Consider the following 19591-nt stretch of genomic DNA (forward strand, 5'->3'; position numbering starts at 1 on the left):
TGGTTTTCTTCCTACCTGTCCTATTACTGAAAGTGAGATACCAAGTCCCTAAATATTATTGCTGAAATACTTCTCTCTCCAACTGTCATTTTGCTCCATGTATTGTAGCCCTTTCTTGTTAAGTGGGTATATATTAATGGCTGCATTATCTGCCTGGGGAGAGATTCTTTTATTACTAGAACTCCTTATTACTAGAACTCCTTATCTCTAATAACAATAACAATTTTAAAATCTATTTTTCTTATTTTATAATATCCTACTTTTATGGTTGCTATTTCCATAGTGTGAGGTATGACTAAAAAATATAACAAATGTGTAAATTTTTAAAAATATTACAATAAAAGACCTTACACCTTGCTTCAAACACACTTATCCCATTGTTATTTCCACTTTCTAAAGCAGTTCTGGAGGTCTTCTTTCACTGAGTGTCTTTAGTTGTGCTGTCCTAGTCGCCTGTCCTAAACTGATTCCAAATGTTCACATTTCATGGTCATTTTGAATTGCAGAAGAGCCAGAAACTGCAAGGTACCAGGACTGATGAATAAGGTGGACGTGAACAGACCATGATGTTTCCAAGCGTGCCTTTCTGTTACACAGCACTCATTAGGAGCATTCATTGCCTTTTTAAATCACACTTTCCAAAGCAAGAACCAAGGACTTCCAGATCTGCTTTAGAAAGGGGCAAGAATGATGGGATGTCAGAGGCAAGTGGGAGGGCTGGAGGATTAATAGCAACGTATCTCCTAATATAATTTTTTGTTTAAGCATTCCCTGGGTATTTAGATCACATCATGTCTTATGCTGTCCTTTCACAGTCCACCTATTTGTATCACTGAATCCGAATAAGTTTCTGTAGATAGCAGAGTTGGATTTTTAAAGATTTTTTTTAGCGTCTGCCTCATGACTTTATTATTCAACCCACTTAAATTTGATACTTATATGGGTTTATTTCCCTCTGCCACTTTTGGCACTTCATTTTCATTTTTTCATTTTTCCATAACTTGTAACCTCTTTTGTTAGAAACTGATTTTATAGATGATATATTGTAGCAAATATGTATAATGACACCTTCTCGAATCTAGCGCTTGGTATTATTTCCCTGTTTATGGGTTATTTTGTTTAAGTCTGTTTCATCTTCTAGCTGGTAATAAATTGATTTTGCTCCCCAGGAAGTCTCGCTATCCGGTGTGCCCTTGGTCATCCCAGGAGATCAGTGGTTTGGGTAGCAAATCTCTTCCAGTTTCTTTGACCACACCAGCTATTACAATTAATTACAGGCTGATTGTTAAATTGTCCTGTGGCATAAATTATAAATGAATAGTCAAATTCTAGCTATTAAAGATTATTTTTTGTGGTACCGGAGAATGAATCCAGAGCCTCACACATACGAGTCAAGTGCTGTATCAGTGGACTACATAAGGAATAGGTTTGTTTTTCATTTGTTCTGAGCCTAGAAATGCTCTTCCCAACTGTCTTATTTCCTGATTCTCCTCTGCAAACTAGCTTGTATACATTTAACTTCTAGCTTCAATTTCCTCTTTTCTCCTCAATTTCCACTGTTCTTAAGAGCTCTTATACTCCTGCTGGAAATGAAATTAGTTCCTTCGGAAAGAGACGGAAAACCGTCTTAGCCAGGGTTGTGCAATTGGTGATGAGGACAATGGAAGAAGTTTTTCCCAGTAGCACCCCCAACTGTAGGACAGGAACTTTTAGTGGGAGCAGGGCAGCAGCCTGAGGTCTCCTAGCATGGAACTACCACTTTATGAGCTGTGACTAGGATAAATCAAGATGTTGCATCTAAGCCTACAATAGTTCTGTTCCATGAGTTGGGGATGGGAAGACAGAGCCACCATCTGTCAACTTCAACCACTGGGACTGAGCTTCAGCAATATTAGCTGGGGGCAGAGGAATGAGGACTACTGATGCTTTCCTACCAGGAAGAAAAACTCTGAGACCTGAGAGGAGAGGGAGCTCTCTGTTCTTTGTTGCAACAGCCTAAAGTGGGAAGCAAAGGGACAGCGGTACTTGGTTCAAGTACATTTCTCTCTCCCTCCCTCTGTCCCTGTCTTCGGTGGTAACAGGGGTGGAACCCAGGGCCTTCACACTGAGCTACATCCCCAGACAGGTTCGCACCAAGTTTTCCAAGCTGGACTCGAACTTGTGAGCCTGCTGCCTCAGCATCCCGGACTGCTGCAATTACAGGCGTGTGCTATCACCTCAATGAATGTTTGTAGATTTTCTTCAATAGATGCTTCTTGTATTTCATGTTTGCTCTTAGGACCACTTCTAGTCAGGTGGTTTTAAAAGATACTGTCAGTTTAACTGAGAAACAAGTCATTGAACTCCTCACTGTCATGCCATTAGTCTATCTTTCCAATCACATTTTACACTTTCTAAACTGCATTTAGTAACCTTTTCCTTGTGAGAACTGTAGCCTCCCAAAGCAGTTCATATGGGTATGTGTCTGTCTAAGTAACATTAACCCGTTGGCCACAGGGTTAAGAAAGTAGACTCAGGAAGTATATTTTGGAGATTAGGAAGACGCATAAAGAAAGGATAAACAAGAAATTTAGAAGGCCCTTAGAAGTCATCTAATGTTCAACTTCAGTGTGGCACGGATAAAGACAACTGAATTCAAGGATAATCAGCCGAAGTCACTCAGCAAAATTCACAGATCTAGAACTAAAACTAGTCCAACAGAAATGGTACATACAATAGTTAAAATCACAGGCTTTGGGAAGAGATCTCAGTGTAAATCCTGCCATTTATTAACAGTATGACCATTAGATGTCTTTGCTTTCCTATACCTGAGATTGCTCGTCCATGAAATGGGATTAACAATACCTGCCCAACAGATTTGAGGGCTCCGGAAACATAATTATTAGCAACACAATAATCCTGACATTATGACACCCCATTTCACATAAGAAGAACAAATTCAAGGGTTCCCCTAAACTTGTTTCCAGTGTTCTGGATCTGAGGCTGGTGTGCTTTTTTTTTTACGTACAAACACTGAATATTCAAGATTTCCACCCCTCATTAACCCTCAAAACCCCATTACCCTCACTTCTGTAAATAAGATGGATCCTAGAAAGATCCCAACAGTTTCTCTTAGTTTCTCTTCCCCTTCTTACCCTTCACCAAAACTGAAATACTTAACTCCAGGTCAGGCTACTTCCACTAGACACATTTTTGAGTATACAGGACATGCTGCAGAATGAGAACTAATGAAAGGACAAAGTTCTAACATGGATATTTAGGTTGTATTCTCCTAACACAAGCACTGATTAGGTATGATCTGGGAGCTATACCTGCTGTGCTCTATTTTGAGACCTAAAATAAATCAAAATTGACCATTAAAAGTTGGGCAGTGAGCCCAGAAAAAATTAATATATTCTATTTTCTATAACACTTCAATTTTATTTTTATCATCACCTTTGTTGAAAGAATGAAATAATCTATCTGCTAAAAACTCAACACTTTATTCCTTGGATGACTATTGGAATGAAGTTTTTTTCGGAGAGGAGAAAATGTGGCATTGGGAAATGAGATCAATGTAAGTGTCACTGTCACGAACTAAGTGCAACATAATCGACCTAATGGCTTTTCAAACTCTATTGCAAAATTTCAATTCTTTGAGAATAAAGGTAGCAAACACACAAGTCCTTATTTAAAAATTTCCCCCAAGTAATCATATACACTATGACAGAATTGTTATAAAATTCAAATCAGCAGTTCAGATTCACTTTACTGTACATATACACCTACTTAGACACTTACCAAATGCTACCACTGCCACATTTACTAATTAGAAAAAAATCATCCATTTCCTTAAAATGACTCTGAAGGATGGGTGCAAAAAAGTTGAGATAGTAAATACTTTTTGAAATAAACTTTGTCTTGAACACTTTGAATCTGGAGCATTTTTTAAAATGAGAGTATAGTGACATTAAATGAGTAAAACTCAGAGATAGTTCAAAGAATATACATATGTACACATATTTATACACATGATATATGTAAATTCTTTCACCTCATAACATGTTACACTAAATTAATGAGGAAGGTGACTGCATTCTCCTGAGAACTATATCTGAAACTCCTTTGAACTCAGTGGAAAAAAGTCTTAGGTTTTGCACTGGCAAGGGTGCATAGGAGTATGAAACCTGCCAATATCTGATATATTTTGTATAACAAACCATAAAGCACACTTGTATAGGTTATCAGCGAATTAATCTTCACAAGAGGAAGTCCTCTGTATTTTAGTTGTGTCTTTATCCTTGTGTAACTTTATACATTTTAAGAACTTCATTTATTTTTCTACTTCCAAACTGAGCATTTCAAAAAAAATTTAGCCCATACCACCAACCTCCCAAAAGTAATAAGAGACTTAAAGACTCATTCGTGCCTTTAAGTCCTCAAACCAGAAGTAAAGGGAATGATGATCTTAAGGATGCACGTGCAACTTGATAGAAACTGAGGAGGAAAATGTAACCAAGCATTAACCCATTATTTACACATAAAAGCTGAGACGAGAAACCTGGAAGTAGTTATCCTGGATAAAGCAAGGCTTTCTTATTTACTAACCATTTGACCTTCAGTAAATTACTTGATTTCACTGAAACATATTCTCATGTGAGAAATGGAATTGACAGTGTCATGCTAGTGTTTGAGACTGAAAGATGAACTTTGTAAACTGTCAAGCTCTTTATATCTGAAAGTTTACCTTGCTTTAGTGTCACTGTTTGTCTTTTTTTATATTTCTTGGTCTGTTTGCCTGTTAATCTGCATTTATGATAGCTAACGATAAGGATTTGTAAAAAAATGAATAAATATGATGCTGCCAATATAGATTTAAAAAGGGGTTGGAGGGGAAGGAAGAAAAAGAAATATGATGCCTTATGTTGATGTACCAACTCGCCACAGTGAATGGAATTATGTACAGCACACACAGACTAACAAAAATCTAAAATAGTTATTACATTTGACATACAGGTACTCAATAAATGTTGGATGAAGAATAAAAAACAAGTGAATAAACCTGGGAAAGAACAATATAGGCTCATTCATCATTTCCTATTTCTAATATAAACAGGACAGACATTCAAACTCATTTGAACTCATATGAAAAAGTCTTAGGTTTTGTACTAGCAAGGGTGCACAATAGTAACTCCTGCCAATAAATATCTGCAATGGAGATCACCACATAAATCTCGAAAAAGAATGCGACTCATCACTTCAGATCTCTGAAAATTCCTGCTTGAATAATTATAAGCAAAGGGATATAAAAGGAATTAAGAAACGTTGTTTATGCATAAACTCCCCTGAAGAATACAATCAATATGTACTGCAAATATATACTAATAAAAGCTAAACAAAACAAAGTGATAAGACTAGTACATTATTTCTAGTGTTGAAAACATATCATATTTATGAGTCTTAAATTTCTGAATTGGAAAGTAAAAGTATATCAACCATAATCTTCTGTTGTTTTGTCTTAATGATTACTTTTCTTTATCATGGAAACTACTAAAAATATTTGAAATAAAAATGAATGGCTAGACCCAATACTCAAAGTACGTGGTAATTTAGTGACTATGAGAACATCAAGGTCATGGTATTTTTAGCTCCAGAAGGTCAGAAAAGACAAAATTAAACCTAATATTTTCACACACAAGATTAGCTCTAGTTTATAAATTAAAATTTATCACATGGAAGCATTTCAGAACTATCAGCACTTATCATTAATATTTTAGATGAACAGTATTCAAAGATAACAAAATACCACTCTTAAAGTGACGTATTATACAATTTGGTAAGGAAATCTCATTTTAACATATTGTAAGCTTTTGTAAAATGCGAGGAAAGAAACACCTTAAGAAAGTTTTACTGGTTTCAATTACGAGACAGATTATACAAAGTTGTTAATATAAATTAACAAGCTACTACAGAAATTCTAGTTAGAATTACGTGACAAAAATCAACCACAGAAAAATCACCCTTAAGAATGATTAAACCCAACCAATTAAGAATTTAAGTTAAGCAATGTGAAATATTTTTATTTCTTAATAAATTTACTATAAAACTTACAAAACTGAAGAGTACCGCAAAAATGCTGAGCAGGGAATTGCTGACTAGCAATTCAAAATTCACATAGTAATGAAAAAGAAACTAGCATCAGAAAAACTTTTAGTCTTCAATATCAAAATCAATGTTAGTTTGTTAATAACTTTAAAATTATATACTAGAAGTTTATAATCTGCAGGTGACACCAACTTTATTAAGGCAACTGCCAGGTGGCAAAAAAGGGAAAAAAGCCTTAATATATTGATTTCAATTTATTTTGTTCATTTTTAGAAATAAGCTTTAAATAGTAAGTGGCATATAAATCAGAGAAAAGGCAGAGAACACTTTTTTCTTGACCTTCTCACCTAGCAAAAAAACTGATCTTGTGAATACTGCCATAAAGTTTTGTCACAAAAATTCTTTAATAATAATTTTTGGCTATGTAAAAAAGTCTAGGGAATGAGGTAAATGTAACAACTAAACAAAATTACCAAACATTGTATCAGAGATTACCAAACATTATACCAGAGATTGAATATTGTGAAAAAAATCTAGCTACTTTCACGGCCATTGAATCTGATTCCAGAAGATGAAATGATATTTTTCTAAGTATCTTATTTTTTATTCAAAACATACAAAAGAGACAGTACATGTATAAAAGATGCGCTCTGGTCTTTAGTCAGCTTACTTATGTTGAACCGGGTGGAATTCCTATCGTTGGGAGGAGAATTCTGGGAACTGTATAGGCTCATAAGTAGGATGAATCAGATCCTGGCTCAACGTTTATCTCTCACCTTACTTGTCTCCCTCCTGCAGTTACAATGAACTAAAGTACGATTTACAATACAGTTAATCTTTGTAGGCAAGTTGAACATAAATAAAATACGACAGGGATTCATAGCTTAGGTGTTAAAACTTATAAGTGAACAATATATTAAAGTCTATTCATTTTGAAAAAGCTTTACAGAACAGTTTATTAGTGTTTTGCAGGCTGTTATGTAAGGCACCGAACAGCCAACATTGAAAGAGTTAATATTTATTACCTAAAAATGACCCAACAAATATTTTAATGACTAGATCAAAAATATTTTCTTTCATAGTAAGCACCCTTATTTCTCAGCTTAAAAATAATAGTAATAAAATATTCTATGACAAAGAAGCAAAAAGGAATGACTCAAGAGTTATATGTTATAATCTCTAAAGCTGCATAATAGAAAACTAACTCCGTATTTCTTTCTTCTTGTTAATTTATCTCTGGTACATGACTTAAGGCATAAAGCAGCAAGAGTGCAATTGATTCCAAACAACTTGGAATTTTATTGTAAACATCCCATAAAGAATGGCAACAAATTAGTCCAGTTTTTGTCTTTGAAAGTAATTACTTATAATTACTGGTATCTTCCAAACAAAACATCTTTTATAAACTAAGCCAGTTGAGTTAACCTTTTTTAAATAACTGAATTAATGGACATTTTGCCTATATACAACATCACATCAACTATTAAATGAATGGTTTTCTATCTTAAAATTTACGGATATTAAGAGCAAACATAAGGTACAGTTTTGTTAATACTGTGTAAGGAATTACAAAGGACAAGAATGATAAGTTACAGGACAAAGAAATAAATTACTGATTGCCATCACCACAGTACTGTTTAAAGAATTAACATTTGTAGTACTGACTACAGTGTATTTGGTGACATGTAAAAACACATTTTCCAACTGGGTTTCTAAATATTTTTGTATGTGATTTTAAAAATTAATTACCAATGGCAATTTCAATATGTATCAACAGGATTTTTTAACAAAATACTTATCATGCTTTCATAGGTCAAAGTCTCATATTCTAGAATCAATTAAGATAGGTATAATAATAACAAATGGGCATACATATAAATAAGCAAACACATCTTAACTCTAAACTGTAGGGCCTTTCTACTGTGTTCTCCCATCAATGGATCAGAAATTTCCAGTCTTGTTGAAGTATGCTAATTGAGGTGCAGTTTTCATTGCACAAAGAGAAATAAATGAGGGCAAAAGCAAGCAAGAGAGGAAAGATGAAAAAGGGAATAATCAAGGATAAGACTATATAAGAAATGAATAAAATTGAGTGCTATCCATGTTTCATAAAATATGGCCCCATTAAAAATTTTAACTTTATATTGGCTTTTAATCAAAAATTGATAAGATTGATAATCAAAATGTAATAAAGAGACTACTAGGTGTTAAAAAGCAAAAAAAGCAACAAATATTTCCTATAAGTCTTTAAAAACAAACCTTAAAAATGATCCTAGGATATTCAATTTTTAAGAAAACACTCATAAACCTCAGGTAACATAAAAATGTTGGGGATGGGATTAGCATTTAAAAGAATGGACTTAAATGTCAAAGTCCCATCCCTTCCCCCAATATTCATTTCCCAACTTAAAATGCTACTGTAATTGTTCAAAAGGCTGGACATCAAAGTATACTGAAAATTACACATTCTGTAAATCACCTTTTCCAACTTTGAAGAGAAGTACCAGTTGGCAAATGTGCATAAAATGATTTGCAAGATATATGTGAGTGATAAAGTGTTTAATTTCTCATTACCACAAACATACAAATTTTGAAAAAATGCTCCAAAAATTTTTATCAAAAAATTACAAGTGGCATTCAAATTTTTCTCTTTCATTCACTGCTACTGTCTTTCACTCAAATTTACTTTGAAATACTGGAAAGCTGAGCTAGGTATCTGAGCACACAGTTGTGCAGTATGAGATTTATGAATTTTATTCAGTTTCACCTCTGGGTGAAACGAAGTGCTGTATGGAAGCATTCTAAAATAAGTATGATCTCTGGGGAGAGAAGCAGAAAAGTAAACAAATATAAGGACCAATTAAATTACAGTAAGAAAAGGATACAGATACATGGGGAAACAAGGGCTGGTTATCTAAAAAGCATAATTCAATGGATGACCGGGAAGTAAATGCATAGGCTAAGAGCTGTACAGAGACAAAGAATTGGTAGACAGTATCCTCCATATAAAATACTCTCTCTTTTTTAATGTCTGAAATAAGGTATGTCAAGTTTGAAAAAAATACTACATACATACAAGTGCACACACACATACAAAAACAAATTTAGTCATTAGGTTAGTAGGTTAGTGAATGTTTTGGAGAGCATCCTATTGCTGGATGATACATAGCAAGCCATAGAAGAAAACATACGATTCAGGTTTTATAAATATATACACATGCTAAGATCTTAAAGATGGGAATTTAAACATTATTAGCATTCATAAGAATTACTACAGCTTACTCACTATTCATATCTAGCATATGATTAGACTTATACATGTGTATGCTCTCATGGACCTAAATATTACAGTGGTTTTTCTTAGCAGAATTCTTAATTCATTTCCTACTGCTTTGCTATGGCTGTACCCAGATGTTATTTAGGTTTCAAAGGGCCTCTAGAAAATTAAAATGATAAAATATTCAATGTGATACAAATCATGAAAAATTCACAGGAAACGGTGTTACAAAAAAAGCAAAGTAAAAATGGGGAGTCCAGATAAAAAAGTAAAAATACTATTTCTCAAACTTTTATATTCACTCTTATCAAAATAACTTGCATGCTAACAGAAAATGATCTGTTGTATAATGAAAACTATGCTTAGCAACCATACCCTGGTGACTAACTGTTTAAAATTCTAATAACTGAAATCAACATTACAGCAAAATGCTGTTCACTAGTATCTTCACAGTATTTCACTACGTATAAAATATACTTAAAAATGTCTTCAGACTTATTATTCTAATTACCTAAACCTAGAAAATATTGACATTTTGGGAATAAATGTGACATTTTAATTTTTCAAAATAAATTATAAATAAAGCTCCAGGTAGCTAAAAACCACACCAATGGCAATTCTTCTACATTTTAAGAAGTCAGCTCTTCATAGAAGAATGTCATCAAAAAATGTCACACTAAAATGATACACATGATACACATATAGATATATCCAAGAATTTAAGCAACTATGTCACTTTGATTAGGGTATGCCAAAGTGTTACGCATTTGAGGAAAACAGGTAACATTTAATCTAAATGCCCAAGAGATGAATAAGTAAGATGGTACACTTTAGCAAAAATCTAATATAGAGTTTCAAATAGGAATAATTTGAATCTATACTATGGTTAAAAATGGCAGTTGAGTTATAACCAGAAGTAGTTTTGGTTTAATGAAAAAAAGAGCACAACGAAAATATATCTTGGTCTACTCTCTAGTAACAGAAGTTAGTGCCATTAACAATTCTCAACAATACTTTCGTAAAGCCTGAACATCATTTCTACTGCAAGTAAAAACTGCTTAAAGATGTTAGTCCGAGAATAACCTCAACCCCAAACCCTACTAAAAAAGCAAAGTTATGTGTGTACTCCTTCCTCTGCACTTCAGGATTTTCAGATGCATAAAATGACTGGAAGTATGAGACAAACACATTAACTTAACAAATATCCTGGGATAACTTGGTATACATTAAGAAGTCTGTATATCACATAAGTTTGATCTAAGTGCAGCAAATCTGCTGTTACAAAAAAAAAAAAAAGATCAATATTAACCCTCGTACAAGAAAAATTTAAGTATCTAACAAATTAGCAAATCTGTAATCTCAAATTTGAGGAGTAAAATTGATCTTGGAACTCAAGCTCACTTATGGAACCATGTGCACTCTACTGCTGTAAACAAGATCATAAGGGTTTAACAGATTTTTCTCACCTATAACATAATGATTCAAAGTATCAGTGTGCAGTGCAATGAGGTTCTTTCCTGAAAGACTACAAGAACCCTTTGGAATGATAAGAGCAAAATCTATTAAAGTTGATTCAAAATATTAGCTATCAGAAACATTCCAACTCTAAGTAAATGGTCTGTTACACTTTAAGATTCAAAGGAAAACCTGCATGTAACTCACGGCTATTAAACAGTAAGTGGTAGCAGAAATATATAAGCAGTAGGCCAAGTCTACTTATATAAATATCTTTTATGAAAGCCTAAGGTAGACCATATAATACTTAGGAAAGTTTGTTAAACTATTAATTTGAAAGTCAATATGATTATTCACAACCTCTCAGCTTATAATTTAGGACTATTCTTTCCCACCCAAGCTTGTTCTATTTCTCCTTAGTAATGAGTAACAGCGTCTATTTTCCTTAAAAGTTTCCAGTAGTTGTAGTTAATAGAGGTAGCTGAGCTACTATTTAAAGAAGTTATCCTTGGTGGATGAGGAGTTTTCAAATGTTTAAGTCATTCTTTAAGCTCACAAGTTCTATTAATGCAATAAAACATAATAGGAAAGAAAATGGATGCAAGAAACTTTTGCATTTGGCACCTTGTCTAGATTGATATCTCAAGTATTCCCTTTTAATAAAGTTAATGCACACTTCAGGACACACCACAAAGATTTGCTACATATTTACAAGGCACCAACCCTTTCTCACCTTTAACGTGAATTAAGCAAACCAATGAAAAGCATATCAAGACCCCCCACCCCCCCAAAAAAACTGTAGTATAAATATATACTTCAGTTCAGTACAATTCACGAAAGTTTGGCCTGGGAAGAGTAAAATAATCCAGATCGTTCTCACAATATAGAAACTGTAAACATTTAATAGCTGCCTTTAGGATTGGTGTATTGTGCAAAAGTTATTATTACTGGGCATAGGAATCAAAATGGCAAAAACAAACTATATAAAACTCTGTAAGAAGGTGCTATACTTCTGTGATACAAAAGCAAAAGAAGGATATTCCATTGAGATAAAAATGTCATGCTACTCTTAAGAAGCAGAATGCTCCTTCCATGTAGTAAATCTGTAGTGCGTCTTTGTTGCGTGTGTGTATATGCGTGCATGCACGCACGTGTATGGGCAGAATTTCTTTTAATTTAAGGCCTAATGAGTAAGGCTTATTTGAACAAATGAAGTGTGGAGATCAAAGTCTTGAAACAAATATATACTGGCATAATGGAAAAGCACCAATGTGAAAGGAAGCGGAAGTCCCCACACAACTTGCTTTGTAGATTTCCTGGTTAATTCCCTGCAGTAGAAGGCCATTGAATTTTTAAATTATTCTAAATTCATTAAATTCGTTAACTGTTAATAATTCCATCCCATGAGATGGCTAACCCTGGCTTTTTCGGTCATTTTACGCACTCTGCCTGATCTGGATGTACCAAGATTCAGAGGATCCTCAGTGGACACAAAATTGTCATTATCAGAATCATCATTATATAAAACAGTCCTCCTGCCTTGGTTTCTTGTCTTAATTCGAGGCAGTCTACTGAAACGTCCTGAAAACATGGTATCAAATTCATCATCGGTAATACGTGCTCGTTTGGCTCTGGTGGCTCCTCTAGAGGCACCTCTTCCTCCTCTCCCTCTTCCTCTTCCTCTAGTGGCACCTCCACCTCTTCCTCGACCCCCTCGTCCCCTGCCTCCTCTTCCTCTGCCTCCTCTACTCCATCTGCCCCATCTTCCCCATCTGCCTCTTCCTCCAGTGCCTCTCATCTTCCAGTTTCTTTTTCCACTGGCATGTTTTCTGAGTTTTCTTTTCGGTCTCGTTTGTATGAATTTGCTATAGTCATGATCTCCATCTACATAATCTTGATCTGTTCTCGAAGTTGATTCAGAGTCAGAATCAGAGCCACAAGCACTTTCTGAACTTAAACTGGATCCTAACCCTCCACTCTCTGAAGAGGATAAGTGTGATTTCTCTTTAGTTTCTTTTTTCTCTTTCTCTTCTCCGATGCTTTCATCTTCTTCTGATACACTGAGCAGTTTTCTCTTGATTCCTGTCCGGGGCTCTCTGCCATCACCATTTATAATAGGTCCATCAAGCGTGTGATCTAAATTGAAATGAATCAGTTTTAAGTTAAGCTATGACTTTGATAAGATGGTCATTAAGTTCAAAAGTAAAATAAACAGTCTATCAAAAATATTTACTGCCTAAAGAGAGATAAGCCATAATCATGGAAGATGTTTTAGGTAAAAAAAATTTTGTTTAAAAATGGAACATACTAAAGTTCTGATGTTTTTACTGTTTATTTAAAGTTAAATTCATTGGTACATTTTAGGTATACATAATGATCACATTCATCATAGGGAATTTGTACCTGCCATGATATATCTTGGTTCTTTTTTTTTTCTCATTCCTCTACCTTCCCTTCAATCCCAAGGACTGAACTTTAGCAAGAATTACATGGGAACATGAATCGTCATAGTTTTACTTATTTACTCAACAAATATTTACAGATTAGCTACCATGCGCCAAGTATTACGAAGAGCTAGGAATATGTCAGTAAATAATGTAAGACAAAGTCCTTGCTTCTGCAATTGATATTTTAGTGGGGAAAGCTAGAGAGATGATGAAATGAATAAATAAGTAAATAATGTCATTTTGAGTAGTGATGCCTGCTATAAACAGGGTAAAAAAAAGTGAGAGTGTGTGGTGGGGAATATTTTAGGTGGGAAAACCTTTCCGCAGATGTAGGGTTTGTTTATTTGGTTTAGTTTTTGTGGAGCTAGGGAAAATTTTAAAGAAGCAGCTGAAAATGAGACTGATAGAATAAAGAGATGTTTGGTCTGGCAAATGTATTTGTAGAGTTATTAGTATCAACGTGGCTGACATAGTCATCAGAATAAACTGCTTTACTTGTAAAAGGCAAAAACAACTAAAGCAGTGGGAAACTGCAAGGAGAAAGCAAGTTGGACCAAAGAAAACAAACAGATATAAAAGAAACAGTTCCATGAATATCAAAAGTGTATAAAAGTCAGGAAGTAGGGATTCATGGAGGAGGAAGACAACATTGTGCAAGAGATAAAAAAGTAAGGACTAAGATAAGGACACTGGTTGGACACTAAAGAGTACTGGTAATATTATGGAGAATAATGTTTGGAGAGTGGTTTGGGCAATAGCTAGACCACAAAGGCTAAAGGAATGTATGGACTGAAAATTAGTAGAAGCATGAAATATACGCTACACTTTCCAAAAGTTTGTAAGTGAAGGAGAGGGCAAGGTAAGAGAAGGCAGTGGCAGAAGTATGCAATGTACAGCAGGATCAAAGGAGAGAGAAAAGATACAAACTGGAAAAATAAAAAGACAGATTATTTTAAAGTAATAAGATGGTTCATTATTTCTTATATAACCAATATAAAATAAATCTTGGAAAAGAATTTTTATTTTATGTTTATATAACAATGGATAAAGTAATGATTCTTTCACTAAAAATATATGCAAAATTAAATCTAGATTCTAATAAAATATTTATAAATCTGAGTGAATAATTTTACAAATTTCAAATAGTTGAACTTACTAGAACTTTCTTTGTACATGCTCTGAATCCATAACATAGGACTAAGTATAAGAAAAAACTTTGATTTAGTACTGTCACTTTCAAATATTTTTGACAACTGACACCCTTGATATGGTCCAAGACAGATGCTCACAATAATGAATTATGACGGTGATTTCTTTTTAAGCACTAAAAATTTTTCGTTAAATAACATGTTATATGGAAGCTCAATATATGAAATTAAAAATGGCTATTCCGGTTAAATGAGTTTGGCTCATCTCAGAATTCCTAAAGTATCTGTGTAGAACCCCTGGAAACATGCAGGTCCCAGTCTGAAAACAAATGACTTTGTGATACTGCAGGCATCCACGGGAAAGAATATCTGAACTATTAACTGAAAAACCTTAGAAGGGAGCAGAAGTGAGTGGTGACTAAATGAAGAATCATTTCTCAACCTAGGCCCATTTTCAAATGGAGTACCCCAGAAAAAATTTGAAAACTCTTTAAGGGTAACTTTGGAAATCTTCCTTTCTCATTAATATGGTTTGACATATGAAAAAATCCTAAAATTGTCTACCAGTCTGGTTCTTCTGTAATTGGGGAAAGAATTTCTCATTCAGTTTTTTCTTCCTATTCATTTCATTTTACATTTTATTTAAAATATTAAAATATGGTTCAAAGTACTAGAAATCTGCTAATGGCCTGTTCTTACTTATCTAACTCATATTTGACAATATTAGAATTCTCATTAATTACGAAGATATACGAGTTTTTAGAAATATAATATTACACCACCTTTTACTCCTCTTCCATCGTAATAAAGAATAAATAGCCCATTCTACATTTGTTTCCTACCTTGTTTAACTGGTGAAACTCTATTCCGAAATGATTTGGCTTTCCCTGGGTCATGGGTATTTCCACTTTGGCTATATCCACTGAAGCTTGGTGAAGAAAATGGCCCATCCACTTCATCATCAAGGAGATACTGTGAAATTCCTTCAGCAGCATCTGAAACTTGCAGTTTAGAAGGTTGTAATGTTAAAATAATTTTGCATTACTAGCAAAGTTAAACAAGATGCTTTTGAAACTACATCTTGGTTATTTTACTTTAAACAAGATGCTCCAAGAGGATCTTACAAGTCTTATGTTGGCAAATATAATCTAGATGAGGGCTCTGAGATATTATAGCCGTTAAAAAAAAAAACTCACATATGGAATTTTCAAACTAAAAAACTAAAATTTATCTACTCTAACAAAGAAACAAAATCACATGGCATAATGTCTTATTCAGGGACAAACAAATAGCAAACAGAACTGGGAATAAAATACAAGTCTTTCTAAATCTAGATCTATGCTCTTTGTGATAGAAACCATACTACCTTTCTGCAGCCTTACTATCGATAAGAAACTGAGATAACAACAACAAAAAGATATATTTACCAGGAGACGAGAAAGGAGAACTAGTCCTAGCATAAGACACTGAGGTATTCTGGTCATTTTTAGGCTGCAACTTCATTTGTTTCTGTTTCCCTTTTGGACTGTAAGTAAAAATATATCATGATGAGCATATTTTTCTGTTAGTAACACATTACAATAGACAGTATGATACAGAATACTCAACCTGACCAAACTGGAAATTTTTGTGTAATGCTTTACATTCAAGTAAAATGCTTTAAGTTGATACTTTGACAAAGATAAAACTTCAAATCAATAAATTCAAAAAAGATTTCACGGTGGTAAAAGTCACATAAATAGTGTTTTTGGTTACTAACTCTTTTTAGACAGGGACAATAATTCTTAGGGGGAAGAAGATTTCTTGAAATTTTCTTAAACTATTTGTAATCTTTGAAAAATGAAGTAATACACAGAAAATGATTTCAAAACAAAAAAACTGAGTAAGTGTAATATACCTAGGAGCTCTGCTACTAGATAACGAACTGCTGCTGCTTCTTAGACGTTTTCTGTACCGTGTCCTTCTCCTCTTCTGATTCTGGATTGCTGACTTATACTCAGAAATGATATTTTTAATATGATTTTCAAATAAGGCAGATAATCGCAGTGTCATGCTGTAGAGCTGAAAAAATTGAAATTATAGTCTTTTTTATCAGTTACTTCATATAAAATATAAGTAGAAGATGCCTGGACTGTAGCCACTATTCACATAAAGTGAAAAATTGGAAAAAACCTAAATCTCTACCATCAAGTCATTGGTTAAATAACATAAAATAACCACCTATTGGATATGATCAAAGGTAATTTTTCAAAGAGTCGTAACAAAAAAGGCCTTACAATATGCAAACTGCTACCACAAACAAGGTATAGACATATGCAAGTGTATAGGGACTATAGAAAATTCTGGAAGAATAAACATAAAATATGAACTGTAATTAAAATGATGGGCTTTACAGGTGATTTCTGTTTTTTTCTTTATACTTCTATTTTCAAACTTTCTACAGAAAATATGTCATTCTAACAATCATGATCAAGGAGGAAAAGCAAATGTGGAACAATTATGCCTGCAAAAATGAGTGATAATTCACTTTATATGAAGTTCAAATAGACAGATATATACCTACTCAGCAACTGACTTAAGTTAGATATCAGTGATTTCAAAAGATAGAAATTATTATTACTGCTTTTTGTTCTCAACATATTTTGACAAAACGTATGGAAAATATTACATGTGAGGGTAAATAAACAACTATGATTTCCAATATGGTTCACTGTTTCTTATAATAAATTGAAACTAAATATTCAGAGCTAATCAAAATATTTTATATAAATTAATACTATCAACTACATTTATTGGCCATATTAAAGGGTAGTCAAATTATTCCCCCTTCTTTTGCTGTCTTCTCTCTGGCAGATATAAGTATTACTACAAAGTAAAGAAGAGGCAGATAAGAGAAGGAAAAGCTGGTTAATTTCAGAAGGATTATGTGAAATGCATTTTCATGCATGCCTAATAATCCACATAGCAGAGAAGATATAGAGAACCAAACATCAGTAACAATGTTCGATCTGTAGTATATATTTGCTTAGTAATTTTAAAACTGTTCAAAGAAAATTGCCTGATACATAATTATACACTTAGATAATTAAACCACTTAACATTGTTTTGCATACCCTTGATTTCTTATTAGAGGTATAAGCTTTGGAGTTGCTGAATATTTGGCGAACATCCTTACAAAATTCCAGAGGACTAACATAATTCCCTGCTTCCAAAATTTCTTTCACAGTGCTGAAGTCCATAGGTGTTTCTGTAACACCTTGATGATCCTAGAAAGAAAAATGTGTTAAATATTAATACTTAAACTGCAAAAAATACTAAATAATATGATGGAGCTGAGATTTGCATGTCCTACTGATATGAAATAAATATACTGATTTTCAATCTGACAACTACCTTCTTCCGCCCCAAATCAGCTCTTGGTAGTTTCTGAAAAGAGTAGGACCTGTGGGACAGGCTTAGCGTTTATACTGTAGTCAATAAACATATGTAACTCAGAAGAGACAGTAGAAAATCCATAGTCATTGGGTTCATTTCCTTTTTTATTTTCTTTTTGTTGTGTAGCTTTTTTTTTTTTTTTTTTTTTTTTTTTTTTTTTTTTTTTTTTTTTTTTTTTTTTTATGGCGGGGTCTCCTTATGTAGTTCAGGCTGGTTGCTAACTTGTGGATCCTCCTGCCTCAGGCTCCTGAGTGCTGGAATTACAGGCATGTGCCACCACACCTGGTTCTTTGCCTTCATTTCTACAGCATATAAGGGATTGTTCAGGCAGAATTAAGTAACTGTACTCTACAGATTAGATACATTATTTCCAAGACTTCTAGGTACCAGAACACTCTATTTAAAATGTCATTAGTTGAGATTTGAAGTCAATTTGATCATGTTTGTGTCTTCTTCCCCTTTGAATTTTAATCAATGTGACAGTTCTGTTTCATCTACAATCTTCTGTCTCATAGGTCCAGAATTTTGTGTGATATTTATTAGGGGAGAGGCAAGACTCCATTTTACCTTACTTCTTTCAAGTTTAGTTAAGATTTTCCTAGGGCTAATATATTAAATAGTATCTGGAATTTATACCTATATATGTTATAATCCTCAATATATAATTTTTGGAATGAAAACCATAATTAACATTAGATTCCTCATCCTTCTTAGAATCATTAAGAAGTAACGTTTCCCTCAAAGAAGAAAGCCAAAGAGCCAGAACACCAGATAAAAAGGTATTATAAAAAGAAGAAAAATATTTTCACAGTATGTATCTAATGTATCTAATCGATGAATCTAATCTGTGGAGTGCAGTTACTTAATTCTGCCTGAACAATCCCTTATATAAAAAAAAGCAAAATTGCCCTAAATGTTCTATTTTCTTAAATCATAAAAAAACAAGTGTATTCCAACATATTATGGCTTATGAAGCACTAATATTTTCATAAAGGAGAAATCCTGGAATTCGTGTAATATTACCAAAACTAAAAAAAGATTTAACCTACATGCTATATGAAGACCCAGTCGGAAGAAACAGCTGCAATACAGACACAAACCTATCACATAACTGCTGTTTTCTGCTTTGCAACCGTAGTAGCTTCAGATTTATATAAACCTCTAAATGGATGTTAGAGAGGAATCTTGAGAGCATGTTGATTAAAAAAATAAGAACCAAAAAAAAAGAACGATTAAAAATAAAGTAAACCGAGTTAGAAGGCAGTTTTAACAAATTGTGAAAGGTTTGTGTGCAAACATGGACACTTTAAGAGTAAAATAAAAAAAAAAAACAGGATGTCTTTTAAGGGAGGATTGTGGGCTACCTCAGAAAGAGATGGATCATGTTGTCTTTCTGGAACACTGAACTCTGAGGATTCTCCCTCTTGTTCTTGATGGGCCTGTGAGAGTAAAGAGCATGTACTGTATTTGCAGACTGCTATAACAAAACATCATAACTTGCAAGGTAACTCTGGTTTAGGGGTCAAAGGTTCACACATAGAAATTATATTTAGTTGGTTGTACTTTAAGGTGAATGAGATTAGTATTCACAATTCTTCTCTACTATGAAAAACACTAGACTAATTTATTCTACCCAAATTTCCTACAAGCAAAACAAACTATTAAATATAATATTGCTTAGGTAAATATTATTTCCAAACTAAAATCTGTGAATACAGAGAAACATACTGATGTGTACTAAGTTG

At 33.5% G+C, this 19591-nt stretch overlaps 1 protein-coding gene across 1 annotated transcript in view; it reads right to left on the reverse strand.

Moving 5' to 3' along the window:
* Positions 1-3722: 3722 nt before the first annotated feature.
* Brwd3 (bromodomain and WD repeat domain containing 3) overlaps positions 3723-19591 on the reverse strand; it is a 157801-nt gene continuing 141932 nt past the window's right edge. Inside the window, exons 36-41 of the mRNA XM_005410071.2 lie at positions 19211-19285; positions 17525-17677; positions 16309-16472; positions 15839-15936; positions 15254-15412; positions 3723-12952 (exon numbers count right to left, since the gene is read on the reverse strand). Coding sequence (XP_005410128.1) covers positions 12204-12952; positions 15254-15412; positions 15839-15936; positions 16309-16472; positions 17525-17677; positions 19211-19285 — 1398 coding nt within the window. The 3' untranslated portion in view covers positions 3723-12203. The remainder of the gene's footprint in view (positions 12953-15253; positions 15413-15838; positions 15937-16308; positions 16473-17524; positions 17678-19210; positions 19286-19591) is intronic.

Source organism: Chinchilla lanigera, unplaced genomic scaffold (assembly GCF_000276665.1).
Source record: "Chinchilla lanigera isolate Chin_1 unplaced genomic scaffold, ChiLan1.0 scaffold00128, whole genome shotgun sequence".
In the NCBI taxonomy this organism is placed as follows: Eukaryota; Metazoa; Chordata; class Mammalia; order Rodentia; family Chinchillidae; genus Chinchilla; species Chinchilla lanigera.